A 24,198-nucleotide genomic window follows, 5' to 3' on the forward strand; every position below is an offset into this window, starting at 1 on the left:
GCGCGGTAAAGAAATGGAAGAAACGTTCATTGCAGTGAAAAACCGGCGACGACGAAAGCAAAAAGTCGCCGAGACGAATCCAGTATCTCTTCAGTTGACAAAGATTGAGAGCTGCAAGCTGGATCTACAGGAGAGCGCTTTTTACGCTGACTTGCTGGCGTCATTGAGCCAGTGCAACTTTACCTCCATCGTATCTTATGGAATAGGAAGCCCATCTTCTTGTCCAATAGCCAGACATCAGTTTGCCTTACTTCTACTATTGAATAACCAGTACAATGTCAGAGAATGCTCTCTCTATGATCCGGCATTTTCTTGTCTCGATAAAGAACTAATTCTTCACTACGATCTTACCCTGATATTTTGCAACGAGGAAGGCAAGCGTCGAGTTCGCGAAAAGACTCTATTCTATATGCCCCACTGTGGCAAACTTCTCTACGACAACGTCCTCCGAGCAAACTGGTCGTCCATCAAAAACGTCATCGTGATTGGAAATCGATTTAGCAGCTATAAGGAACGACTGACAACGAAGCGATTCCGCGCGGAGGCTCCCTGCGTGGAAAAACTCAATGAGCTATTGGAAGAAATTGAAATTAAAAATTCATTTAAGTACGAGGATATTTTTAATGACTTGGCTATTCATTGGACGAAAGAACTCAATCTGCCGCCGCCGCCGCCGGAAGCACAAATCGATCCCGAATGTGACGAGATTGTATTTGCCACAAAAACGGATTATTAGGATTAGTTTCTTGACAAAAAAATCAGAACGAAGGAAGCATAGAGTTATAAGGCGACTAGAACATTTCTTACAGGCGGACCTTCCACATCCACAAAGGGGGGTAGACAATATCTATTCACTAACTCCTCTATAGCTATCTAAAAGTCAGCGAATTCCTTCACGCCTTTCTCTGTCCCGGAAACATGCAGTTCTTCTTCGTCGTAATCGTCGAAGTTGCTCGCGTCTCCTATACCCTTCATTTTGGGAATGAAGGGAGCGTCAAGCTGAAAAAGTTCAAATTCAAAATTTTCCTTTTCTCAAGAGAACCCACTCCACCCCACCCTTTTCTCGTATATTGCAATCCAATCGGTCGACGCAAACCATCTGTGATACTTGATGTCGTTGACGCCGTTCTTGAGATTTCCGAATCGTTTAGTGAGATCGACTTGAAGGAGATTGCGCAGGAGATCTTTTAGATCGGGAGTGAAATGCGACGGAAAGCGCACCTACGAGACGGGAGACCGTGCATCAGTCAAACGAAACCGGAGGGAGGAAACTTAGCCGACTTTTCCTGCAACGATTTTTTCGTAAATTTGTATCGGTTGGTCAGCGAAAAAGGGAGGATATCCGGCGGCCATTTCGTAAACGAGAACGCCTAGCGCCCACCAGTCAACGGCTTTGCTGTAGCCCTGCGAGATCACGTAGAGTTTCTATTATCAGGGATTCGAAAGAAAAAAACTTTGCTGAGGATGATTTCTGGGGCGAGGTACTCAGGCGTTCCACACAGAGTCCAAGTGCGGCCTTTGACTCGTTTTGCGAAGCCAAAGTCGGTTACCTAGGCGATTTATGTTGAGGTACAGTAGTGCATGCGTTATGCGTGGGGAGGGCGGAAACCTTGACATAGCCATCCTTGTCAATGAGCAAATTCTCGGGCTTGAGATCGCTACAATAACGCGTTTTTTTACGTTTCAAGTGAGAAAAAAATTTTCTCACCGATACATGAGATCGAGAGAGTGAAGGTATTCGAATGCTAAGACAATTTGCGAAGCGTAGAAGCGCGAATGCGATTCGCTAATAATAGCCATTAATCGTTCGCCCTATAAAATCTATATCTCCAAACCTAAATCTTCCTATTCTTCGAAGATGGGAAAACATTTCGCCTCCAGGAACGAAATCCATCACCATGTACAAATAGGAATTGTCCTAGAGGACGATTACAAGAAAAATAAACAAATAAATAAATAAATAGCAGACTATAATAATAATAATAAGAGAAGAAGAATCCGTAGACGTTACAACCACCACCTCTCATTAACATATACAGACCATGAGATTGAAGGTGTTCCCTTACGCTTATGCCAACATATATACTCCGTGGTATGTATGGCATGTTTAAATAGGCTTTAATTAATTAAATGAGAAATTTGAAGTGCCCTCATCTTTCGTACCTTGAAACTTGCTTCCATATGAACAAGAAAAGGAAACTCGATCGCCTGCAGAATTCGCTTCTCGTTCATCGTGTGCTCGACTTGCTTCAACTTCATCACCTGCACAAGGGGCAAAGGAGGAGGAGGGGTCTCATTGGACGGTCCATACTAGTATTAATATAAACCTTGAGTTTGTCGAGTATTTTCATAGCGTAAAACTGCCCGTTCGCCTTGTGCCGAACGAGCATGACTCGACCGAAAGATCCCGTACCGAGCGTCTTAATCCGATCGAAGTCTTCCAACGAAGCCCTCTGATGCGAATACGGCGTCTAGAATTGCCTACGAGGCGATTTGGCTGTCTTTACCTGAGCGGGACTGTGCCATTTCGTGTCGAATTGAGCTCGGGCCTGGTCGAGAAAGGCTTTGACTGTGAGGCAAAGGATGTCGAGTGAGAAAAGACGGCGGTGAAGGCGTCAGGTATCGCCTACCCGTGTCGGGATCGTTGCGCTTGACTCCTGGAGTGTTTCCCATTGTAGAGTGGTAACGTCGGACGGCGCTTTCGAACGGAAAAGAAAAGAGTAATGTCGACGGCAGATGGGAAGGCGCCGAACGCATGCGCGAGGGCTCAAAATATGTACTGTAGCGTGCGCGCTTCCCTAAGAATTTGGAATAAAAAAATAAAGATTAGAGAATCCCCAAATAAATACAAACATTAACAATTCGTTAACAAAAATAAAAAATTCTAGACAAAGACATTGCCCACGTGACTACGTAAGCATTTCCCGGATTCGATTTGAATGGAAGGTGCGTCGGTTGCGTGCAGTCTCGTCGTTCAAAAATCCGCGGGGCAAACGATCGACGGCAATGGCAGCAAGTCGAGAAAAGTCGGGCTCGTGCTAATGCGCGGCGACAGAGGCGATCTCGTTCTCAAAATCGACGGCGACGACGGAAAAAAACTCTTACTACCCCTACAGCGCGATCGGGTGCGCGTGCACAAGCGATTCGTTCGCGACGGCAAGGCAACGATTGAGATTGCCGATTCGAACGTCCAGCTTCTTCTGTCGAACTGCCCGCCGCACGATCTCGCACGTTTCCTCGGAACGCTTCAAGTCAAAGTGGGCGTGGCATCGACGTCACTCGGTCGTCAAAAGAGTTCGTCGTCGCGCATCGCCGCGCAGTCGTTCACCGAAATCAGCCCGATCAATGCGAAAGACGTGCGAAAGATAAAGGATCGAACGAATCGACCCGCGGCGGCGGCGGCGACGGCGACGACGATTCCGAAGCGAAAGATCGAAGAATCGGACGTTTCGCGAGCGAAACGCGTCGCTTCGTTGCCGTCGTCGTCGTTTTCGTCGTTATCCGACGAACAGCGACGAATCGTATCGCTCGTGCGCAACGGAAGGAACGTTTTTATGACTGGAAGCGCCGGCACCGGAAAGTCACTCGTGCTCAAGCACGTGATACGACTCCTTCCTCCCGATTCGACGTTCGTTTGCGGTAGTACGGGTATTGCCGCTTGTCACGTGGGTGGCACGACGTTGCATAATTTCGCCGGCATCGGATTGGGCAGGGGGAGTTTGAGTGAGTGCGTTGCTAAGGCGACGAGGCAAGATCGATGGACGACGTGTAAGCATTTGGTCATCGATGAAATATCAATGATCGATGGGGAATACTTTGATAAATTGGAGGGCGTGGCACGAGCGGTGAAGAAATCGAAGAAGCCGTTCGGTGGAATACAGCTCATCTTGTGCGGCGATTTTCTTCAATTGCCTCCAGTTGGGAAAGATGGTCGCCAGGAGAAATTCTGTTTTCAGGTAAACGTAGTCTAGTGCGTTGACCCGCTATTGATTTATCTAATCAGGCGAATTCTTGGGATGACTGCATCGACTGTACACTGGTACTGAAGCAAGTGTACAGGCAAACGGATGTAAAATTCATCAAGATTCTACAGAGAATACGAATAGGAAGGTAACGCAAAACGCCTCTCGTACTCATACAGTAGAGAACCCCTTGTTCTTCAGATGTCCTGAAGCTATTGTTGACGTATTGCAATCGACTCAGGATAACGATATCGATCGCGACGGTATCAAGGCAACGTGCTTGTCGACACACAACGAATCGGTGGATCTGATCAACGAGACGGCGTTGGCCAAATTGCCGGGCCAATGTAAAACGTTTCTCGCGACAGGTGGCGACGTCTTGGGCAAAGACTGTCCAATCAAAGAAAAATTAGAACTCAAAGTGGGAGCCCAAGTAAATATCCAAGTCCCAGACTCTTCTCCTTATAGATAAGAAAGTGGAGAGGGGTCTAATGGGGGGGGGGGGGGGGGGGGGGACGAGGTTTAACGTTATTTAATCCGCAGGTTGTTCTGACCAAGAATCTTGAAATTGATGCAGGATTGGTCAACGGAGCGCGCGGGGTCATCGTCGGATTTTCCGCCGATCAGAACGGAGCGCCGATCGTCAAATTCGTCTCCGGTCTACAAAGAGTCATAACCCCTCAAAAGTGGACGTTCGGCGTCCGAAGTGGCGGCGGCGGCGGCATTCCCGTCATTCGAAAGCAACTTCCGCTAAAACTCGCCTGGGCTTTGTCAATTCACAAAAGCCAGGGCATGACTCTCGACTGCGTCGAGGTGTCGCTGTCGCGCGCGTTCGCCTGCGGACAGGCGTACGTCGCTCTGTCGCGAGCGAAAAGTCTGGCGGGACTGCGCGTCGTAGATTTCGATAGGTCGTGCGTGAAAGCAAACGCCACCGTTCTAAAGTACTATCAGGACTTAGATGACGCCTAGAGAAAAAGTCCTCACTTCCCAATTCGTTTATAGAGTTACCGTGAGAATGCTTCTAATTGCTGTAGAAAGAGATAATTATAGCATTTATTTTTCGGGTTTCAGCTCGTCGATGACATCTCTGCCGATTCCTTTAGAGCTTTTTCTAGCTGAAATTTCTCCTCTTTTTCCATGTCTCGTACCCTTTTCTGTCTCGCCGATTCTTCTCTCAAACTTTGACGCTTTGCCCAAGCGACGAGATCGTCTTCAGCCGTTCCGGTCTCCTGGTAAAAAGGAAAATGAAAAATCCCCCCCCTTGTTTCTGCGAGTTCAAGTAGGATTGTACTCGTTTTTCGGTTGACTGCTTGCTTGTACTGGCAAAACTGTCGAAATCAGCGAATCCACCTCCAAATGCTGCCGCTGTTCCACTACTAGTGCCGCCTCCGAAGGGACTACTGCTCGTTGTCGTTGGTTTATGACCGACGGTGGCGCTTCGCTTTGGGGGAAGACTAGGAGGCGACAGCGTGTTCGAAGAGACGGCAAATGGATTCGATGTATTAGAAGCCGATGCAGCTGACGCTTTGGCGCCAAACGACGAAGCTGAACCGAACGGATCCACGCCACCGAAAGGATCGCTTGCGTTCGCGGCTACGAGAAAAGTCGACTATGGAACCAGAAGCTCGCTTACGCTTTTTTTACGTGGAAAATTAGTCGTTGGCGATTTGAAAGGATCGTTTTCTTTAAAGGGATCGGCATTCTGCGAGAACCGTAGAAGGAAACATACGCGATTGGGGACCATACATACCTTGAACGGGTCTGAGCCACTGAAAGGATCTGACTTGTTGGTAAAAGGATCTAAGGAACAGGTCGAAGTCAATAAAGCTTCGTAATATGACATACCGGCTTTAAACGGATCTTCTGAGCCGCCGCCAAAAGGATCAGCGTTACTGTTACCTATCAAAAGGAAATTGATGGAAGAATTCGTGATATTTCTGTACTTACTCTTAAAGGGATCCTCTTTGAAATCGTCAGCCGGTTCTGGCTCCAGCGGCTTATCTGGACCCGAACTCATGCTAAATCCGCTCAGCGTGCTCACAGGGCTGCTTCCCGCCTGGAAAATGACTGCATTTTAAGTTCCTTTCTATTGTGATCTATGCAGAACGCACTGTTGCTCGCGCGCTCATCACATCATCGCCGGCATCGGCAGCGGTTAGCACTTGAATGGGAAGGGACGACGAGTGCTGCGCTAGGGACGCTGTTATGCTTCGCTGAGTGGAATGTAGATCGGCTAGCCTCGTTCGCACCTGAAGAAATATAAAGACTTTTTTCCCCCCTCTTGTGTTTTTTGTGTGACTGTACCTGGCTCATTTCGGTCTGATTGGCTTGAATCTGCTTTTTCACGTCGTCCAATTGCTGCTTACCGCTTGCTATTTGATCTTGAAGTTCCTTCTCTTCCGATTGAAGTTTCTTTAGTTCTTCGCGTGATCGAGCTAGGTCTTCCTTTTGGGACTGCAAAAGAAGAAGTGAAAGGGGGGGTGCTAATGTACACCAAAAGCGGTTCCTACTTTCGATTGCATTTCTTGGTTAGCAAACTGCGCTTTCAGTCGAGCAATCTTAGAAAGAACGACGCTATAAAACGTACCTCATCTTTTTTTCCTCCACAAACCTGGTCTTCTTCATCTTTGCACTTCTGCTTAACTTCGGCTATCAAACCCTCGAACTTAGCCCTCTAAGAAACTCTCTCTCGTCCTGCATGCCTCCTTTTTGAAAAAGAAGACGCAAGATCACCTCTTCGTCCAATTGATCGAGTCGAGACTTGGCTTCGCCTTTCCGTTTCTCGAGATCCCTCAAATCAGACTGCGACTGATCAAGTTCCGCTTGGCTAGTCTAAACACAAAGCCACACTTGGCTTCAGCAAAACCTCGTCAAGAAAAACTATCTGAATTTTACCTTTACTTCTTGAGTTTTAACCTGAACCGCTTCTTCAGTCCGTTTCACTTCTTCAAGCAAAGTGGCTTTCTCTCTAGTAGTCCCAATGTGAGGCTGTGCTGACGGCTTGCTGTCTTACCGTCCCAAGTGCTCAAGATCTTTGCCAAGAGCATCCAAATCCTTCATCATAGACACATCAGCGCCGACTTTAGCATCTTCCTTCAAAGAACTAGAACTCGACGGCGGAATCATTGACGCAGTAAGAGAAGTCGGTATTTCGACTCCTTTCAACTAGAGAGCAGCGTTGTGGGACACAGGGAAAGAAAGAAAAGACCGCCTCACCTTTTCCTCTATGATATGCATAGCCAATGCGAATTGATCCGCAGTGAGACGACCCCGTTTATCAATATCGCACATCTCCCTATAGATAGATAGACAGATACAAATTAAAAGTAAAGGCAATTTAATTAAAAGTCGGACCAAACGCGTGCAAGTAAGGCCGTCGAAAGCCCTGACTTCATGAATATTTTCCGAGCATTTTCACCTAAAAAGCCATCATGAGCACGCGAGAGGACCGCGCAGGCCAGCCAATTCATCGATCCATATGATACCCGTCAAAAATCCGTCAGAAGACTTATTTTGACCGAATAATTCGTCGTATTTGATTTTCTCCGCGGGAGTGACGACCCACGCATCCGCCTAAAAGTGAGAAACTATCGTCTCTCTCCCAGACACCGGATACGTGCGCGCCTTACGGGTGAATTTGATTTACGTAGTGCGGGCGATGATGAGGGCATTGTGGCAAAAGAGGGCGGCGGCAGCGGCGGCGGGGGCGACACGCTGCTAGTTTTCGCCCTGGATCGTCGGCTAGGTGGATAGAGATTCGGTGGAAGGACTTGTGGGACGGAATTTCCTTCCAGTGCTTGGTAAATGAGATGCATCGCCTTTTTTTTCGACGTCGTGATTCGAATTTAATAGAATATGCGCGGTCGAACGTACCACGGAGAATTCGTCGGAGTCCATTTGGCCGTCGCCGTCGATATCCGAAATTTCCCAAATCTATTTTTCAGTTAATTTAAATAGTTTCGCTTTCTCTTTTTTTTACTTTGCTTAGCAGATTGAAAGGAAGCTTTGAATTCATCATAACCTAAAGAGATATATATATGAGGATGCATCTCTAAGGCTATTCTTTGGACTCTTACTGGTTTAACGGCATCGCCTCCTAATTTTCCGTTGAGTGGATTCAAACTCAAAAATATCGAATCATACTTCTGCTTCTCAGCGACCTATTAATTAAAAAATTTCATCTCTAAATTTTAAATCAATTAAAAATATTATTATTAATACCGTAACCGCCCAATTGCTACTAGTCGAAATTTTTCTCGGAAGACTCGGCGAAACACTAGCGCGCTATACGAACATTAGATGACGTCAGAATCGCAGCATTCGCCTATACCAGTTCAGGTGGCGGCACAAGTGACGTCAGATTGCCGAGAGAGATATCCTTTCCATTTTGAGCCAACGCTATCAGTTTCAAAGCGACGAAAAACCCCTAGAAAAAAATTCGAATCGTATTTAGTGACTCGCTTTTTTTTTCTTTACCTGTTTGTCGACAGAACCGCTTGCTGTTGGATCGGCTAGATTCCATATCTATACGATCGTCGTCATCATGTGTGTGTCATTTCTGCGGTTTGTGCGCGATTAGGGCTACCTTATGCAGTACGCTCTCCTTTAGTTTGGATTTCTTGAGGACAGCGGCGCCTGTTGCGCCGTCTACGCGCCCTTTGTTCGTCGGATCGGCCTTGAGTAAACGTTTGCTTTTCTGTTGCGGTGCTTCCTGCTGCTTTCTTGGCTTACTTGTCTCCATAGGCTCTCGTAGATTCCCACCTGCGTTCCGGCTACCTGCAAAAGATGCGAGAAAACGTGACTTGGGGCGCACGTAAGAGCCAAGTGGTCTAGGATCCCAAAGACGTGCGCTGCAAGCAGCTACGTTCATATTACTTGCGCTAGAGGAGGAAAGTTCGCCATTTAGCGACGATTCTAGACAAAAAGAACGGACAGGAGCATGCGCAAAATATTTCCTACTTATCACGTGAACACGAAGTCTACATGAATCAATACATTGATTATGGTCCTCAGTGTATGTCTGATCTGCTTGTGTGCAGGCTTTGTCGGCGCTTGGCAGCCGGCAGCAGCACCTCTAATGACAAAATTTTCCAAAGACGTTCACCCAGATCAAGTGCCGCCTCATCCTCGTCCTACGATGGTTCGTCCGAGCTGGCAGCATTTGAACGGTCTCTGGCAGATTAATCACACGATCTCCGACCTAACAAGCCCGCCCTTCGGCAAAGATCTTCCCTACGAAATCCTCGTTCCCTACCCGGTCGAATCGCCGCTAAGCGGCATTCGCAATCTGACAACGAACAACTTCCTCTGGCAACGCCGCCTCTTTGCCACGCCTCCAAACTGCAACCTCTCAAGCGAACGCGTTCTACTTCATTTCGAAGCGGTCGACTGGAACGCGACCGTCTATCTCAACAAAAAAATGCTCGGCACGCACGCCGGCGGCTACGACGCCTTCCATTTCGACGCTACGGACGCTATGAAAGCGAGCTCCTCCCACGAGCTCCTCGTCGGCGTCTACGATCCAACAGGCGACGAACCGCACGGAAAGCAAAGCCGCGGAGCCTTTTCTCACCCCGGCGGCATTTTCTACACTTGCACGTCCGGCATATGGCAGACAGTTTGGATGGAATGCGTGCCCCCGACACACATCGTCGACATTTTTAACAACCCGGATCTCGACGGCAACGGCAGCGTTACCGTGACAGCGACCATTGCATCGCCTAGCGCTAACATGCAAATTCGCGTTGACATTACAACCAACAATGGGACTCAGATCGTCGGTACGGCAACGGGACCAGCGACGAAGCCCGTACGAGCGGCAATCAAAAACGCAAAGGATCGTCATCTGTGGACGCCGACAACACCCTTTCTATACGATCTCAAAGTGAGTCTATTGGACGGTACCACTGTCGTCGACGCCGTAGACTCGTATTTCGGTCTAAGAGTCATCCGGATAGCTAACGATTCCCAAGGAATACCGCGTCCCATGCTAAACGGGGAATTCATATTTCAAGTGGGTACGCTCGATCAAGGTTTCTGGCCGGACGGCGCGTACACGGCGCCGACCGACGAAGCGCTCGCCTACGATCTCGTCGTGCACAAGCAACTAGGTTTCAATACCGTTCGAAAGCACGTCAAAGTCGAACCGCGTCGTTGGTACTATCACGCCGATCGGCTCGGCCTGCTCGTGTGGCAGGACATGCCGTCGGGAAATAACAACGATCCGACGATGCAAGCTCAATTTAGGATCGAACTCGAACGTCTCGTGCTCGGACGACGAAATCATCCGTCGATCGTTCAATGGGAAATATTCAACGAGGGCTGGGGTCAGGCGTCCGACGATTGGATGGGCGAGCTCGTCGACGAAGTCGCCGGCATCGATCCGTATCGAATTGTCGACGACTCCAGCGGGGGACGCTGTGCTGGTTGCTATGGCAACGTTACAGATATGCATCGTTATTCGCCGCCGGGGAGTCCGACGCCGGATCCGGCGAAAGGATTGGCGGCGTTGCTAGGGGAGTTCGGAGGTGTACTTCTCGTCGTCGACGGGCATCAATGGGCTCCCGGTAAATGTCACGGCTATCGAACGGTGAATAGTAGCGACGATTTGACCGCCGTATACGCGAGCTACGTGGAAATGATTGCGGGCTTTAAGACGAAGCCGGGACTGAGCGCCTCGATTTACACTCAGATTACTGATTGCGAGACCGAGTGCAATGGGGTTATGACGTATGATCGCATTGTGAAGATGAACGCTGCCAAGACGAAAGCGGCTAATGATATGTTGAATTCGAAGATGAACTCCTAGGAAATTACCCTTGCATGTGTGTGTGTGTGTGTGTGTGTGTGCGATTCTCTGTGCACCTTGCTTTGAGCCTTGTCGGCTACATCTTTTGGCTAAATGTACGCACGCGTGCAAAATTGCCAGAAGTCACCAGTCACCAGTATTTTACCTCTTGACGCAATAGGCGGTTGGCGATTTGGCCCAGGGAAGACACTTAATGCATTCTGGCTTGTCGGCAAAGAATTTCGTGACCGCATCGCTTTCAGACCACTTGGGAACAGCGTACTCGTCGAAAACAATCACTCCGCCCGGCGTCACGACGGGATAGAAAGCCTCCAACGCGGCGAGCGTCGGCTCGGCGACGTCGAGATCTAGATGGAGTAGACTGATGCGAAAACCGGGCCGTTTGGCGACGTATTCGGGCGCCGTGTGGACAATGTCGCCTGACACCAATTCGAAGGGCTTAGTGGAGCCAGTCAGGCGTAGTGCCATTGAACTGATGGCTTCCGCTGTGGGAATGTGATCGAGTTGGACGTCGGTGAAGAGACCTTCGAGAGCGACCTCTTTCTTCGTCACTTCTGGTAGGGTACCGAACGTGTCGAATCCGACAACGCGCTTTAGCGTGCCTACGGTAAGTGTATAACCAGTAGATTACATGTACGGAAGGTGGGCGTGTACACACCTGGCGAGAAAATGTTGATCAGTTTGAGCCATTGCATGAAGCCAGCGCCTTTGAGTACGCCGCATTCTACGACGTCGCCGGGAATATCGATCGTTTTCCGAAACAGGTCGGAACGTGCGAGAAATTTGCGAAAGCGGTCGACGTCGCTCGAGCAACTCAGGAAGTTGTAAGCGTCCCACAACTTTGCCTCCTCTTCTGACATGACGGTCGTTGGTCTTGGAAAAAAATCTAAGTGACCATGATTAGGTTTCGACGAACGCGACGAGCGCGACGAGCGCGACGAACGTTTGTTCTTGGGTTCCGTTTCTTGGGGGTCCCGTTTCTTGGGGGTCCCAGTCTCTTAATATCAATACGAGTTCATGCAGCGTACGGGACATCGGGTAACAATCGTGGGGTCGGCAAAATCACGTGATGACGGGAGTTCTCTCTCTCTTATATCTCTGGTATTAGCCAATAGCACATATCCATGTTTCAAATCGCGTTCGCCCCTTTGAAGTAAATAGGCGTCGGTTAATTGGTCTAGTCAGCGACCTGAATATAAGGGTTCCAGTAGAAAATCGAACTCACAAACGTCTCGTACTTCGTCGCCGGTCTCGAATTGTTTACGACTCCAGCGAGAAACGCTGTGGTGGTTGCTATGGCAATGTTACTCATTATGCTTCGCCAGCGAGTTTGGAGGATGTACGAGGCTATGACGTGTGGGGAAAGAACGTAGTAGACCGGGTCAATTAAGATAATCCAATCAAGGCTCCAAATGAATTAGAGGGACTACTGTATAGCTTAATTATTTCTTTTTTCTCTGTTTGTGTCTTCTGGACTTACCTAGTCGCTTTAAGGGCTTTTTGCCCTAATCAAAGGTCTTTGCTTACTTGTACGAAATCAGCTACTATAACTAACCTTCATAGGAATTCCTTTACGAGCCTTTCGAGAAGGCATACTGTGTTTAGTCGAGCTGAAGGTGCTCATATCGGCAGCCGAGTCCGCAGTATTGCGTTTCACTCCTCGTTTTTTCCCGCCAAATCCAAACTTGAGGTCCTGAGATGAAGTTTAGAAAGGGTCTCTAAATCTAGCAGAGATTTCCTACTTTGGCTGTTTGTCTTCTCGATTTTCTAATAAATAATTAGAGAATGCTCGTCTTATTTTTAGTTGACGTACCGGGTTGGTGCACTAGCGTCTTTCCTTTGCTTGCTTCCAATTGCTTCAACGTCAAACCCATCCCCATCTCCATCGTCAAGAAACGACGGCTTCTGACGTTTATCTAAATATAGAAAACACTCCAAAAAGAGCACGATTATTTTAAACCCTTCGTTACCCTTTTTGTATCTTTTCACTGCTTCCAAAGCTTCTTTCTTTTCCTTTTCTTTTCTCTGCAACACCTGTCTCTGTACCTATAGGAACATTAATTAATTAATTAATTAATTAAAGTGGAGGCACACAAGAGATGTGTTCTGCTTTACCTTCTTGCCGTACTTCTTCAATTCCCTCTGCTTTCGAGCCTTCTCCGACTTCTCAGCGGCTTGCTGTTTACTCATCATCACTTGGCTAACCTATAAACGCATTGTCTATGACTCCTCGTTCTCTTACACTCCCCCTATATCTTGCCTTGGTCATGTGCTCGTCTGATTTGACCATTTCAGCGAAGTACGTAGCGGGACGTCGGGTCTTGACACCCAGTTCGCGAAGTTTTGGTAGAGCCACTTCGACAGCAGACTGGGCTTGCTTGTAGCTAGAACAAAAAACACTCAAAACATATTATTTTATGCGTGCCTGAAGACAGTACAATGCCATCTCTCTTTTGAAATCGTCGTGGACACCGCCATCTGTTGTCTTATCCTTATCGTCCTCCTCACCGAGGTCCGGTAGATTCGTTGTAACGTCCAATGATTCAATCCAATCAAGATCCAATCTGAGCTCTTCCAGTTTCTCCTTCATATCCACCTAAGTTTGCGAGCGAAAGTGTGTTTTAAATTTCAAAAATATTTTGAGAGGAATGCTGTACTTGACATACGCAATCTTCCTTACCGTATTGTTAATGTATATCTTCTTTTTCGTTAGGACCGGTATGTTGAGTCCTGGTTGGAGTTTGCCCTGAGCGAAGAGCTCCTGAAGCTAAAATCGCCACTTGCACGTGTTCTCTCGCTTCTCTCGTCGCGTTCTCCTCTATACCTCCTCATCCGAGCCATCGCTCTCTTCGTCGCTCAATTCTACCGACGAGTCGCTCACTGGATCCATGCGAATGCAAGAAGAGACGCAAACGCGTGGCAAGAAGGCTCCTACAGCGCGCTAAGATGCAGAACACAGGGTTCGTTTTTTATTTCTTCCCCGCTCGTTTCTAGCTGGTCGAACATTTAGAAAGCTCGCTGGATGCACGGCGTTTATAACCGGTGCAAGTCGCGGCATTGGAAAAGCGATTGCGCTGAAATTCGCCAAGAACGGCGCAAATATCGTCATAGCAGCGAAAACGGCGACAGAGCACCCCAAATTGCCTGGAACTATTTACACGGCAGCTAAAGAAGGTTCGAAATCCTTTCACGACGTCTAATTAATTAAATAAGAAAATAAAATTATGTGTAGTCGAATCTGTTGGTGGAAAATGTCTTCCTTGCATTGTGGACATAAGAAACGAAGAGTCTCTAAAGGAGGCGGCTAAGCTCGCCGCCGCCCAATTTGGTGGCATCGATATCTTGGTAAATAATGCCAGTGCCATCAGTTTGACAGGGACAGCAGAGACTCCATTGAAAAGGTGAAACGGGTTCTTCGTCTCTAATTAATTGAATAATAATATTTTGCAGGTTTGATTTGATGATGGGAGTTAATGCTCGAGGCACTTTTACAGCGTTAGATTTCGATGTTCGATTTTTATAGATTCCATAGATTTTTTTGCAGAACGCAAGTGTGTTTGCCCTATTTGAAAAAGGCGGCCAATCCGCACGTATTGACCATAAGTCCGCCTCTCAACATGAAACCAGTCTGGTTCAAGGGCCACGTGGGTACGGGGGTCATCGAGAAAGACGTTGTAATCCAGAACATTTCACTTAGCTTATACTATGGCCAAATACGGCATGTCTATGTGCACACTTGGCTGGGCAGACGAATTCAAAGAAGACGGAATTGCTGCCAATTCTCTGTGGCCACGAACCGGTAAACGAGTCGTCTCATCCAGTGAAAATTTCAAATGCTTTTCTAATTAATTAATTAATCTTATAGCAATTGCCACAGCTGCGATGAAGATGCTCGGCGGAGACGACTCTTTGAAGATGAGTAGAACGCCGGAAATTATGGCTGATGCTGCCTACGCTATCGTCACCAAGGACAGCAGAACGGTGACCGGCAACTTCTTCGTTGACGACACTGTTCTCATGGAAGAGGGAATCAGCGATTTTGACCAATACGCCTGCGTTCCAGGTACGAAATAAATAAATATGTCAATTAATCCTATATTATCTTGCATAGGGAACAAGCTGCTTCCTGACTTTTTTCTCGATTCGGCGGAGGAGAGCGATGCCACTTTGGCCGAGCTCAAGTCAAGCGGTGGCGGAAATTTGGAAAAATTCTTCCAGCGCGTCTCCAGCCTCATTACCCCGGAATTGGTGACGTCGACTCGAGGAATCATCGTCTTTGACGTGGACAATCAAAAGTGGTTCATCGATCTGAAGAACGGCGAGGGTTCGGCTGGAAAAGGAATGCCGCCGACGGGAAATCCCGACGCGACAATCACGCTGAAAGAGGCCGATTTTATGAAGCTAGTGAAAGGAGAGGCATCCGGACCGTCGCTTCTCATGTCAGGCAAGCTGAAGCTGGACGGGAGCATGGGAATTGCGATGAAATTAGAGAACATTGTCGCAGCCGTCCGGTCGAAACTGTAGGCAGGTGAAGTCTTTGACTTGGGATTTCTTTTTTTTTTGATGTGAAGAGCACGTATTTTCCACGCACCTTCAAGTCATTGAGGTCTTGATAAAAATACCTTTGCTGCACTGTGTAGTACACAGTATGTAGTGTTTGTTCCCAGACTGTACTCTCTTCTTTTCTTAGAGGTCCTACCGTACCGAAAAAAAAGTTTGGTTATTAGATATTAGGTTGTACCGTCGAATTCTACAGTTCTATGGCTGCTGAGCGTCTAAATGCGGAAGATTTTCACTAGACTGAATGTAATAAACTTTACGCTTACCTGGTGCGCCCGCTTCTGGCATTTTTAGATCAAGAAACCGCTCCGCCATAGCGGAAACTGTCGCTTCATATGAACTCTTTGACGTCGATCGAAATGTGTCAAATTCTTTTTCTATCTCCCCCAACAACAATCCCTATTAATTTTTCATAATGATTATGATGCTAACCCATTGCGTTTTTCTCTTGGGTGATCTGTTCGAGTTGCGTTTTCAAAGACAGAATGATTTCTTCTTGATTTCTCACCTAAAGTCCGTGCATCGAGATCAAGATTATTATTATTAATAAATAAAATTCTTTTACCTGGGCTGTCAATCGAAGCATTTCGTTTCGAAGACGTTGCACGAGAAGCGCGTGATTCTGATGAACTTCTACAGCAGACTTTCTCCTAGAAATCTGTCTGAACTACAATGTCCTTAGTAGCAAAAACGCTGTCTACCAGTCCTCAATGTCTGCATCCAACTGAAATAGTACTAGAGCGTCTTGGTGGACTTTCGACGTCAATTGAGGCACGGGTCCTATATCTAGAAAGCGAATAGTACTACAGTCTAGTCCAGTCCCTTCTCTATTTACCTGAATATGGTGGAAGGTAACACATAAAAGTGCTGTTCTCCCAATTCTCAGCTAAATGCCTTTTAATTAATTAATTAATCACACTTCAGATTTAGTTGAACAAAGCAACACTGGTTCTTTACTTGAAACGACTGCTGACAACTACGTCATCAGTAAAATTGTGCTTCCTAAAGAACTCTATCGCTCCATGGTCCACATAGGCTATGATGCACTTGAATGATCCCATGACAGTGGGATCCTTTATCATCTAGAGTAGTAACTAGGGTCAATCCGCCTATAACGACTAGTCTACTCTACGTTTATGAGACGCTTTCCTAGACCGCGCTTTCTAAATCGTTTTCTAACGGAAATCAATGATAGTTGTATAATGCCGTCGTCTTCCTTTCTGTCTATATCCAATCGCTTTGATGGTAAGTGCAGTTGCTTTTGTACTTACCCGACTAGTCGCTCGTAGCTGGCGGCGGCGGCGAGACGCGACTCGATGCCAACGCTCTCCTGCGTAACTAAAGAAGACGCGTCAACGAAATATTCTCTAGCTCCAATGCCGTTCGCTATACATGTTCCTTTCTGCCTTAGTCTCCTTCTTCTCTTCACTGCTCTAACGAAATCTTCGCATCCATTTGAAAAATCTTCGCTAAAAAAGATCAAAGACGATGACTGGTTTCTTTTGCTCTCACGAATATTTTGCGGTGCACTGACCTTTCTTCTTCATCGTCGTCATCCTCCTCCTCTTCGTCCTCCTGCTCTTCATCGTCTGAATCGCTGAAGACGTCATCGAATAGACTCTTAGAGTCTTCATCGTCATTAGCTCCATTTTCCGTCTCTTTAGAAGTGACGTCATCATCCGGGAAATCGCTCACTTTCCGTTTGCAGCCTCGTTCCGACGCCTCCCTAATGGCACCTAAAAGTTTCCTATTACTACGCATCGTTGTTTTATCGCAAACTCGCCTTGAGCGTCTCGAATGAATAGCACCGAACGCGAAGACGGCTTGCAGATGTGCGTGTAGATGATGTCTCTCGTCACGTCGGGCAACGATTGATCGTACAGAGCGGCGACGGCGTGAAGCAGCTCTCTATTCGCCACCTCGAAGAATAATTCTCATTGCAAAATATGAAGGGGCGTCCGGGGCATCTTGAATTCCTACTCCATCGACTGCCGTCCCGTCGAAGTCTTTGTCGACGATCATGCGACGAAAACTGACGAGGGCGGGCGTAACGCTCATTACTTTAGCGCGAGAAAAGAGTGACGTCGAGAGCGTGCGCAGTGTTTTTTCAAATTACTAAGCGATGATCGCCACTGCAACAATGGTCGAAGGCGTCGGCGACGAAGTCCTTCTCGGCTTTTTCGTCACAATCGGCAGCGTGCTTATTGCAATAGGATTCTGCAGTCGGCGCTCCGATTCCGGCACGATTCATCCGGAACGACAAACGGACGTACAGCGCGTCCGACAGCAGCAGCAGCAAGAGCGACGCGTGCAAGCACCCGACGCCGATCGCAACTGTCCGATCTGCCTCGGCCCCGTGAATCTACCGGTAGAAACGAACTGCGGCCACACGTTCTGCAGTAAAGAAAAAGAATTTTCCTACAGTACATATTTTATCCGAGACTTTGTATTTTTTTCAGCTGTCTGTATCATGATGTGCTGGAGACAAGGGCATTTGCTTCAACCCGTCAGCTGTCCGGTGTGCAGACAAACGGTATGACGTCATCTATCTATCTAAGTAAATAATTTTGTACTACACTCAAGGTGACTTTGCTCCTGTCTGACTTTACTGAAGAGGAGCAAAATTCAGACGACGCTCGAACTTCCCAAGGTGAAATAGACGGCTACAATCGAAGATTTTCAGGAGCTCCGAGACCAGTGAGTGTAATCAGTTATGATTTTTCAATACATACATGATGGTATCTTGTTCTTTTTCAGTTGATTGACTATCTCTATGATATGCCGACTCTGTTGCGTCATCTGTTTCGCGAGACTTTTACCATTAATGGTCTCATCTGGATGGTTCGCTTTCGAATCATTTTCTGTTTAATTTTTGCGATCCTGTATCTCTTTGTGCCTTTCGATTTGTTGCCGGAGGGCGTCTACGGCATTTTTGGTTACTTTGACGACATTCTAGTTGTGCTGTTGCTTGCTATTTACGCGACAATTTTGTACAGAAACGTGGTAGCAGGCAGAGCCGAACAATGAGGATCACTTGTAATCAATTAGCTAAGTAATTAATAAAGTTACCTTGCACAGTCACCACACTTTGTTCTGCACAATTTTCGCTATGACGGGCTGCAGGTTACTAAGCGAGTTGTCTTTTAACGCTATAGCGAAGAGCAGAGACGTTGCACCGCCACTTGAGTTAGCAATCTCATCCATCAGTCGTCTGGCAAAGGTATGAAGAACCACCTACAAATTTCGCGAGCTGAATATTAAATTTCTTTTTTTGATTGATTTTAAACACGTACGTCATCTGATCCCATTAGGGTTTGAATGGAATAGACTGGAGGACCTTCGACGTTTGGAGGACGATCCGTGCGAGCGTGAATCTTGTTGGTGCATACAGTCGCTAGGATCTTCTTTTGGCTTAGCTGATCTTACCAGCGTTCCGAGTTTTTCGTATTGAGTTACGACTACGAAGATTTGATCGCCGAAGTGAGTGGCAACGAGCTCCGTTCGATCGCCGTTCAAGTAGAATACATCCTAAAAGGAATTAGACTAACTCGTGCAAAAGAAACAGAAGGCGTGCCTGCACTGTTTTCAGCTCAAACTCGGCCATGAGAAAAATTCGACAGTCTGTCCTAGCGTGCGCGAAGTTCACTAAGTAGACGAGCGACATCATGATCGAAATCACCTGTAACGACCGATTGGGAAAGAAGGTGCGGGTGAAGTGTAATCCAGACGACACCGTTGGAGATTTGAAGAAGCTGGTCGCCGCTCAGACGGGCACGCGGTGGGACAAAATCGTCTTGAAGAAATGGTACACAATTTACAAGGATCACATCACCTTGGAAGACTACGAAATACACGACGGCATGAACTTGGAACTGTACTATCAATAATTAGAATAGCATTGTCGTCGAACGAGAAAAAAACTTTGAAAAAAATCTAAATGTTTGTCACGCGATAGTTCTGTCTTTTGTCATGACATCATAGAAATAAATTTGTTCTAAGCATTATTTCGACAAATTCTTTGGAACTGACAGCGGCGTCACCGTCTCTGTCGGCGACGTTGATCATTTCCTTGAGTTCGTGATCACTCATTCTCTCTCCCACTTCGTCGCAGACGAGTCTCAGATCTTCCACGGTAATTTTTCCTTGTTTCTGCTTGTCAAAGAGGTGAAAACCCTGCATGATTTCGTCGTGCAGGTCACGATCGTTGCCCTGTTTCTCCGTGACAAATCGAAGAAATTCTTCGAATCCTATCGTCTGACCGCAATTCAAATCGTCTATCATATTACGAGCGTCGACGATCGAAATGGGAAATCCCAGTATGCGCATCGCCCTTTGAAGTTCTCTGTCGTCGACCGATTGACTCGAGTCGACGTCGAACGCATCGAATACCATTCTCAAGTCTCTGATCTCTTGGGCCGTCAATACTTCGAGCATCTTACAATTGGGTTTTAGACCCATAAAAGTCTTTTCGCGTTCGTCGGACGAAGTTTTGCGATCTTTATCCGCACTTTCCTTGGGACGTTGACGATCGCCTCGATCCTTTTTACCTTTGTACGATTCTCGTTTTTGCTCCTCTTTGCGTTCCCTGAAGGCGGCGAGACGGCTTGTTGCCATGATGGGGCGAATCTGTTTACTTTTCGGCACCACAAGTGCACGTGAGGAAGCCTCACCCCCGTCACGTGGGACAAGGGCGTTTGCGTTCAACTCACACAGGGCGTTCTCCATAGGCGTTCTTCGACCGAGCGTTCGATCGCCTTCAAAATAGCCGTCTACTCGTATAAGAATATATAATTGACACTCGGCACCGTTTCAAAGACGAACTTGACCGATTTTTCAAGAAATTTTGTCAGATAATCAAACCGGAAAGGTAGACAACATCGATCAGGAAATTGCCCGTTTTCCTATCCGCTACACCAGTGGTGCACTTGTATAAGAAAGAGCGGCGTTTCACGAGGGCGTATCCCGCGAGCGTGATCCTTAGGGTGGGTGTCTTGTTTTTCACCGCCCTATCTTCTTTAGATCCTCGCGTCACGACATGAATTCAAATTCAAATGAAACAGGTAAAGACGAATAGCTATGTCGTATGTATAATCACTTGACGAAGACAATGCTGCAGTAGAAACAGGACTTTCGACACGTGATCGAATCCTCCTCGCTTCGTTGACTCCATCGATAGTAGTGCTGGTTGGAATAATTATTTTCCTGCTACTCTGGCGCAGGAAAAGAACGTCGGAACACTCGGACCAGGAACGCATAATCGACGAAACAGACGGCAGATCCTCGCCAGCAAACGACACACTCAAATCGAACAAAAGCAGCAAACACGGAGAGAACTTTGGTACACACATATAGCCAATATATGAAAATTCACGGGGCGAAAAACCTTCTGATAGCCCACGAAGCGAACGAGAATCCGACCTATCTCGCGCCGCCGAACGCCCGATCCAAATCGGCGAACGTAACGTGGATGCCAACGACCGATCTCTACCAATCGAAACGAGGTCGAGGCGGCTGGCGATTTCCCCCGCTTCTCGGCATCGAACAGGAATTCCCGCGCGATCAACTTTGCACGATAAAAAATCTCGGCGAAAGTCCATTGGCCAAGGTCGAAAAAAAAAAAGAAACACAGATAATTTCCACATAGAAAAATATTCGAATTTTCTCTATAGCTGATTCAAGGCGAGGCGACGATGCTAATCGAAGACGAACCGACGTCGACGACGGTGATCGTGAAAACGGTGAAAGACAGCGCGACGAACGCCCAATTGGGTCAATTCAACGAGGAAATTCGCACGCTCGCCGCGCTCCAGCATTCGAACGTACTCGAACTCTCCGCCGTCTGCACGACGTCGCATCCGATGAGCATGATCTTTCGCATCGAGGACTTTATCGGCTTGCAATCGTATTTGCACACGGCCGCCGCCTGTCACGAGCCGTTCGGCGACACGAGTTTCTTTTCTCGAAATTCGATTGGCTCCGCTTTTTCCGATCTTCTCATATCGAACGATCTTCTCGCCATATGTCATCAGGTCGTCCAAGGGATGGCGTATCTCGCCAAGGAGGGCTACGTTCATAAGGACTTGGCGGCGAGGAATTGCTACATTAGCGACGGCGTTCACGTCAAAATTTCGAATTTTGGAATTGCGCTCGATGCATCGTCCGACGATTACGTTCAGTTGCCGCTCGCCGCCGGAACGATGCCGCGAAATGTGAAATTGAGTCACGTTCCGCTGCCCATTCGTTGGATGGCGCCCGAATCGCTTCAAAGCGGTCTCTTTACGACCGAATCCGACGTCTGGTCGTTCGGTATTCTCATGTGGGAAGTGTTCGCCTTGGGCAAGCGACCGTACGAGTTTTCGACGGATAAGGAGGTGCTGGAGCAGGTTGCGAAGCACGGGCACACGATCGATTGCCCGCCCGGATGCCCGCCAGAAATTCACGCGCTCATGACGAAATGTTGGCGACAGACGCCCGAGTCGCGTGCCACGTTCGACGAGCTGCGCGTCGCGATGGATAAGTGGATCAAAGAGGGAAGATTCAGCGATCACGATCGATCGACGTCGTCGACGACGGCCTTGTGATAGCCAAAAAATTTATAGGATATATATGAAACCTTGATTTGATTAGATGTTTTTAATTGAATTAAAACTGTGGGTCCCGTCGTTTTGACTACTAGATGTTGTAGGTTATTTATAGTCGCATTGTATATGTACCACTTTGTTTTAGTATTGTTGTACCCCGCACAATGATTAATTAATTAAGATTTTACTTGTCTATTTAGCGTTCTTCTTGCTTGGACTTCGCCTTGACGAGCCGTTTCTCTCGTTCGACGTTCGCTAGCACGCCTGTATCTTTCCAACTCCTACGGCACATGTTACGATTTCTGACAAAATCAAATAACTGTATGATGAGACCTCGTCCTTCTGTGCTCTCATCATATCGACAGCGGACTCTTTGTATTGATTTTCCCTAAAACGATCTTCAGCGACTTGCTGTTTGGGCGAGTCCTACACAGCAATGGTTTCTTTGAATATAATAAAAGCTATTCTGCTATTACTCCTTCAGGGAAAAAGCCTAGATATGCCTGTTTCCAAAGGTCGTGCGGATTTCTATAGATAAACGATGCATTGACTTTAAATGAGTGTATTCTGTAGCTTAATTAACCTGGCATTGATTCTTCCAATATTTCCTCCGGGTAGAGGAGGCGCGCCTGCATGGAAATGAAGAGAGATGAGCTTTCTACAGGCTAACCATTACAGACAATACCAATTGAACCCAAAGAATCACTTCCAGATGAAATTACTAACGGCTTGCCAAAATCAAATTGACTAACGTGACTAAAGAGTAAAAAATTCGGCTAATTCGTAAAACTGGCTTTACAAAACTGTGCGTGCCTTAGTGGAGTGTGAAAAATCAGACTGCTAATCAAAGCATTCGTCCTGTTAATCAGACCCGTTGATTTCGAACTGTAAAACTACGGACAATGTATAGTACAGTATTCCCAATGTTTAATTTTAAAAGTGCTGACTTGTAAGTGGCCGCCAGTTGTGTGAGAAATAAATCGAAGCAACTTGCAAACGACTTTTCGTTTCTCGGAATCAAAGTTCTGCATTATTCACCCACTCTTTCCTTTTGTTGTCTAGGTAAATAGGAGAGACAAACCTGAAAGACGTCATACTTGCTTCCAATGATTATCAGAGGAGTTGAAAACAAATCAAGCAGATCTTTGTCCTAAATCAGCGTTAATTAAATGCCTCTCTTTCTCTTCTCGTAACGTGAAATAAATTTACAGGATGATCATCGCCATATTTTCTCCAGGCGTTTTTTCTCAACTTTTCAGCAGCTCTAGAGACGCAGTATAAGAACACGAGATAAACGCATATTATTAATTGAATTAGAACCGCGGTTCCTTTGCTGTTAGATCAGCTAATGCTTTAGAAATTTTCTGACGCAGCTAGACAAAAAAATTATGTGCGTCAAAGAAGAAGAATCTCTTTGGCTACCTCTTTGAGAAGAGTCTCCAATGTGTGGTATAAATCCTCGGGCTTGGACAAATCCAAAACAATAGCAAAAGACAGAGTTCTATCAAATACAAATAAATATTTCTATATTTCTTTATTGATTTTTTGGTCTCCTACTTAATTGTTCCTTCAGTGATAACGGCGTCCAGTAGTTGTGTCAAGGAAGTTCCGCCGCCAAGTTCCCAAATGTGAGCCACGTTCTTTTTCTAATCCAAAAACGTCTTCGATAGTAAATCAATTGATTAATCAATTAATTAACCAGATGAGCTCCGCGAGCTTGCTTTCGACCGAACGTGTACTCCAAAGCAACGGTCGGTTTCGGCGATTCTTCACTGAAATAAAAAGTTTAGAACGCTAGATCGATTTGTTCTAATTTACCGTTCGAGAAATCTCAATACGACGGTTGTTTTGCCCTACACGTCAATATCTCCATAGCAACGCAATTCGACTCGAGCTACAACTCCTAACCGCGTTTTTGCTGCCCAGGAAAACAATTCCGGAATCTTGTAAGGCCTCTAAACGTTGCTGTGCACCTATAAGGTGAGTTCGCTCTATGTCTACTACACCTTCGCGGTCGCTTTCAGCTCTGTTTCGTTCATTCAGAGCTAAAGACCAAATGGACTTGGCTTCTCTGTAAAGCACGTTTGAAAAACCCGACGCATACGAACCGAATTACCTCTTTTCGGAAGACATCTCAAAAGATGCTAAGGGCCTAAGCGCGCGCTAAGATTCCGACATGGACAGACATGGACACGCCTTCTCGCCGATCTTTGTCCGTCTTATTTGCCGCCGTTCCGCCCCCGATCGTCGCGCCTGCTCCGCGAACCTCTCTGCCGAACCTTCGAGC

At 46.9% G+C, this 24,198-nt stretch overlaps 14 protein-coding genes across 16 annotated transcripts; 6 read left to right on the forward strand and 8 right to left on the reverse strand.

The window, feature by feature from the left end:
- Positions 1-13: 13 nt before the first annotated feature.
- LOC136190119 (SRR1-like protein) lies at positions 14-736 on the forward strand. Its single transcript, XM_065978195.1, has one exon. It carries the CDS (start codon positions 14-16, stop codon positions 734-736), a length of 723 nt encoding a protein of 240 aa, XP_065834267.1.
- Positions 691-2,756, reverse strand: LOC136190251 (cAMP-dependent protein kinase catalytic subunit alpha-like). Its single transcript, XM_065978361.1, has 11 exons — positions 2,631-2,756; positions 2,508-2,569; positions 2,328-2,453; positions 2,164-2,262; positions 1,836-1,918; positions 1,709-1,786; positions 1,610-1,658; positions 1,455-1,550; positions 1,282-1,404; positions 1,057-1,221; positions 691-999 (listed from the first exon to the last, which is right to left on the reverse strand). The coding sequence occupies exons 1-11, from the start codon at positions 2,671-2,673 to the stop codon at positions 874-876; spliced, it is 1,050 nt and encodes a 349-aa protein (XP_065834433.1). The 5' UTR covers positions 2,674-2,756; the 3' UTR covers positions 691-873.
- Positions 2,757-2,935: 179 nt separating this feature from the next.
- LOC136190242 (ATP-dependent DNA helicase PIF1-like) lies at positions 2,936-5,008 on the forward strand. Its single transcript, XM_065978343.1, has 4 exons — positions 2,936-3,956; positions 4,004-4,110; positions 4,164-4,395; positions 4,506-5,008. Exons 1-4 carry the CDS (start codon positions 2,940-2,942, stop codon positions 4,929-4,931), a joined length of 1,782 nt encoding a protein of 593 aa, XP_065834415.1. The 5' UTR covers positions 2,936-2,939; the 3' UTR covers positions 4,932-5,008.
- LOC136190240 (epidermal growth factor receptor substrate 15-like 1) lies at positions 4,892-8,917 on the reverse strand. Of its 2 annotated transcripts, XM_065978342.1 has the most exons (27): positions 8,838-8,917; positions 8,694-8,738; positions 8,548-8,637; positions 8,439-8,486; positions 8,293-8,388; positions 8,184-8,246; positions 8,039-8,122; positions 7,942-7,983; positions 7,836-7,895; positions 7,592-7,780; positions 7,448-7,535; positions 7,317-7,380; positions 7,179-7,257; positions 6,976-7,127; positions 6,858-6,930; positions 6,696-6,794; positions 6,574-6,636; positions 6,473-6,520; positions 6,267-6,416; positions 6,074-6,211; positions 5,910-6,018; positions 5,808-5,861; positions 5,713-5,762; positions 5,607-5,664; positions 5,254-5,555; positions 5,111-5,191; positions 4,892-5,059 (listed from the first exon to the last, which is right to left on the reverse strand). In XM_065978342.1, the coding sequence occupies exons 1-27, from the start codon at positions 8,862-8,864 to the stop codon at positions 5,030-5,032; spliced, it is 2,382 nt and encodes a 793-aa protein (XP_065834414.1). In that variant the 5' UTR covers positions 8,865-8,917; the 3' UTR covers positions 4,892-5,029. The 2 variants fall into 2 exon arrangements, with proteins under 2 accessions (XP_065834414.1, XP_065834413.1); XM_065978341.1 differs by having other exon boundaries at positions 4,892-5,191.
- Positions 8,918-8,975: 58 nt separating this feature from the next.
- On the forward strand, positions 8,976-11,278 carry LOC136190736 (putative beta-glucuronidase). Its single transcript, XM_065978986.1, has one exon. The coding sequence runs from the start codon at positions 9,040-9,042 to the stop codon at positions 10,768-10,770; it is 1,731 nt and encodes a 576-aa protein (XP_065835058.1). The 5' UTR covers positions 8,976-9,039; the 3' UTR covers positions 10,771-11,278.
- LOC136190738 (8-demethyl-8-(2,3-dimethoxy-alpha-L-rhamnosyl)-tetracenomycin-C 4'-O-methyltransferase-like) lies at positions 10,832-11,844 on the reverse strand. The gene is made up of 3 exons (XM_065978988.1): positions 11,714-11,844; positions 11,429-11,656; positions 10,832-11,372 (listed from the first exon to the last, which is right to left on the reverse strand). The coding sequence occupies exons 2-3, from the start codon at positions 11,628-11,630 to the stop codon at positions 10,912-10,914; spliced, it is 663 nt and encodes a 220-aa protein (XP_065835060.1). The 5' UTR covers positions 11,631-11,656; positions 11,714-11,844; the 3' UTR covers positions 10,832-10,911.
- A 312-nt stretch (positions 11,845-12,156) lies between these two features.
- LOC136190737 (probable rRNA-processing protein EBP2) lies at positions 12,157-13,699 on the reverse strand. Its single transcript, XM_065978987.1, has 10 exons — positions 13,595-13,699; positions 13,451-13,537; positions 13,209-13,366; positions 13,031-13,154; positions 12,886-12,975; positions 12,741-12,816; positions 12,584-12,686; positions 12,513-12,537; positions 12,326-12,463; positions 12,157-12,275 (listed from the first exon to the last, which is right to left on the reverse strand). The coding sequence occupies exons 1-10, from the start codon at positions 13,658-13,660 to the stop codon at positions 12,213-12,215; spliced, it is 930 nt and encodes a 309-aa protein (XP_065835059.1). The 5' UTR covers positions 13,661-13,699; the 3' UTR covers positions 12,157-12,212.
- Positions 13,700-13,715: 16 nt separating this feature from the next.
- On the forward strand, positions 13,716-15,471 carry LOC136190739 (hydroxysteroid dehydrogenase-like protein 2). The gene is made up of 8 exons (XM_065978990.1): positions 13,716-13,730; positions 13,781-13,944; positions 14,003-14,171; positions 14,221-14,265; positions 14,315-14,418; positions 14,468-14,569; positions 14,636-14,833; positions 14,882-15,471. The coding sequence occupies exons 1-8, from the start codon at positions 13,717-13,719 to the stop codon at positions 15,292-15,294; spliced, it is 1,209 nt and encodes a 402-aa protein (XP_065835062.1). The 5' UTR covers position 13,716; the 3' UTR covers positions 15,295-15,471.
- On the reverse strand, positions 15,427-17,427 carry LOC136190120 (uncharacterized). Its single transcript, XM_065978196.1, has 13 exons — positions 17,311-17,427; positions 17,114-17,249; positions 16,865-17,066; positions 16,723-16,799; positions 16,602-16,668; positions 16,463-16,550; positions 16,288-16,412; positions 16,166-16,224; positions 16,032-16,116; positions 15,896-15,980; positions 15,763-15,838; positions 15,597-15,707; positions 15,427-15,545 (listed from the first exon to the last, which is right to left on the reverse strand). Exons 1-13 carry the CDS (start codon positions 17,386-17,388, stop codon positions 15,529-15,531), a joined length of 1,206 nt encoding a protein of 401 aa, XP_065834268.1. The 5' UTR covers positions 17,389-17,427; the 3' UTR covers positions 15,427-15,528.
- On the forward strand, positions 17,411-18,409 carry LOC136190740 (E3 ubiquitin-protein ligase RNF170-like). The gene is made up of 4 exons (XM_065978991.1): positions 17,411-17,729; positions 17,790-17,863; positions 17,914-18,027; positions 18,088-18,409. Exons 1-4 carry the CDS (start codon positions 17,453-17,455, stop codon positions 18,355-18,357), a joined length of 735 nt encoding a protein of 244 aa, XP_065835063.1. The 5' UTR covers positions 17,411-17,452; the 3' UTR covers positions 18,358-18,409.
- LOC136190741 (proteasome assembly chaperone 3-like) lies at positions 18,352-18,956 on the reverse strand. Its single transcript, XM_065978992.1, has 4 exons — positions 18,905-18,956; positions 18,757-18,858; positions 18,624-18,704; positions 18,352-18,564 (listed from the first exon to the last, which is right to left on the reverse strand). Exons 1-4 carry the CDS (start codon positions 18,932-18,934, stop codon positions 18,409-18,411), a joined length of 369 nt encoding a protein of 122 aa, XP_065835064.1. The 5' UTR covers positions 18,935-18,956; the 3' UTR covers positions 18,352-18,408.
- Positions 18,957-19,173: 217 nt separating this feature from the next.
- Positions 19,174-20,826, reverse strand: LOC136190744 (uncharacterized). Its single transcript, XM_065978996.1, has one exon. It carries the CDS (start codon positions 20,053-20,055, stop codon positions 19,306-19,308), a length of 750 nt encoding a protein of 249 aa, XP_065835068.1. The 5' UTR covers positions 20,056-20,826; the 3' UTR covers positions 19,174-19,305.
- On the forward strand, positions 20,016-22,091 carry LOC136190742 (fibroblast growth factor receptor 2-like). 2 transcript variants are annotated; one of them, XM_065978994.1, is made up of 5 exons: positions 20,016-20,197; positions 20,350-20,390; positions 20,450-20,668; positions 20,724-20,935; positions 21,000-22,091. In XM_065978994.1, exons 2-5 carry the CDS (start codon positions 20,366-20,368, stop codon positions 21,909-21,911), a joined length of 1,368 nt encoding a protein of 455 aa, XP_065835066.1. In that variant the 5' UTR covers positions 20,016-20,197; positions 20,350-20,365; the 3' UTR covers positions 21,912-22,091. The 2 variants fall into 2 exon arrangements, with proteins under 2 accessions (XP_065835066.1, XP_065835065.1); XM_065978993.1 differs by having other exon boundaries at positions 20,447-20,668; positions 21,000-22,090.
- On the reverse strand, positions 21,981-24,198 carry LOC136190743 (cytoplasmic dynein 2 light intermediate chain 1-like). Its single transcript, XM_065978995.1, has 17 exons — positions 24,028-24,198; positions 23,918-23,982; positions 23,820-23,866; positions 23,730-23,764; positions 23,611-23,683; positions 23,469-23,557; positions 23,334-23,412; positions 23,232-23,284; positions 23,121-23,175; positions 22,993-23,061; positions 22,859-22,936; positions 22,725-22,804; positions 22,597-22,667; positions 22,495-22,540; positions 22,388-22,439; positions 22,245-22,337; positions 21,981-22,192 (listed from the first exon to the last, which is right to left on the reverse strand). The coding sequence occupies exons 1-17, from the start codon at positions 24,042-24,044 to the stop codon at positions 22,088-22,090; spliced, it is 1,107 nt and encodes a 368-aa protein (XP_065835067.1). The 5' UTR covers positions 24,045-24,198; the 3' UTR covers positions 21,981-22,087.

Source organism: Oscarella lobularis, chromosome 8, assembly GCF_947507565.1.
Source record: "Oscarella lobularis chromosome 8, ooOscLobu1.1, whole genome shotgun sequence".
In the NCBI taxonomy this organism is placed as follows: domain Eukaryota; kingdom Metazoa; phylum Porifera; class Homoscleromorpha; order Homosclerophorida; family Oscarellidae; genus Oscarella; species Oscarella lobularis.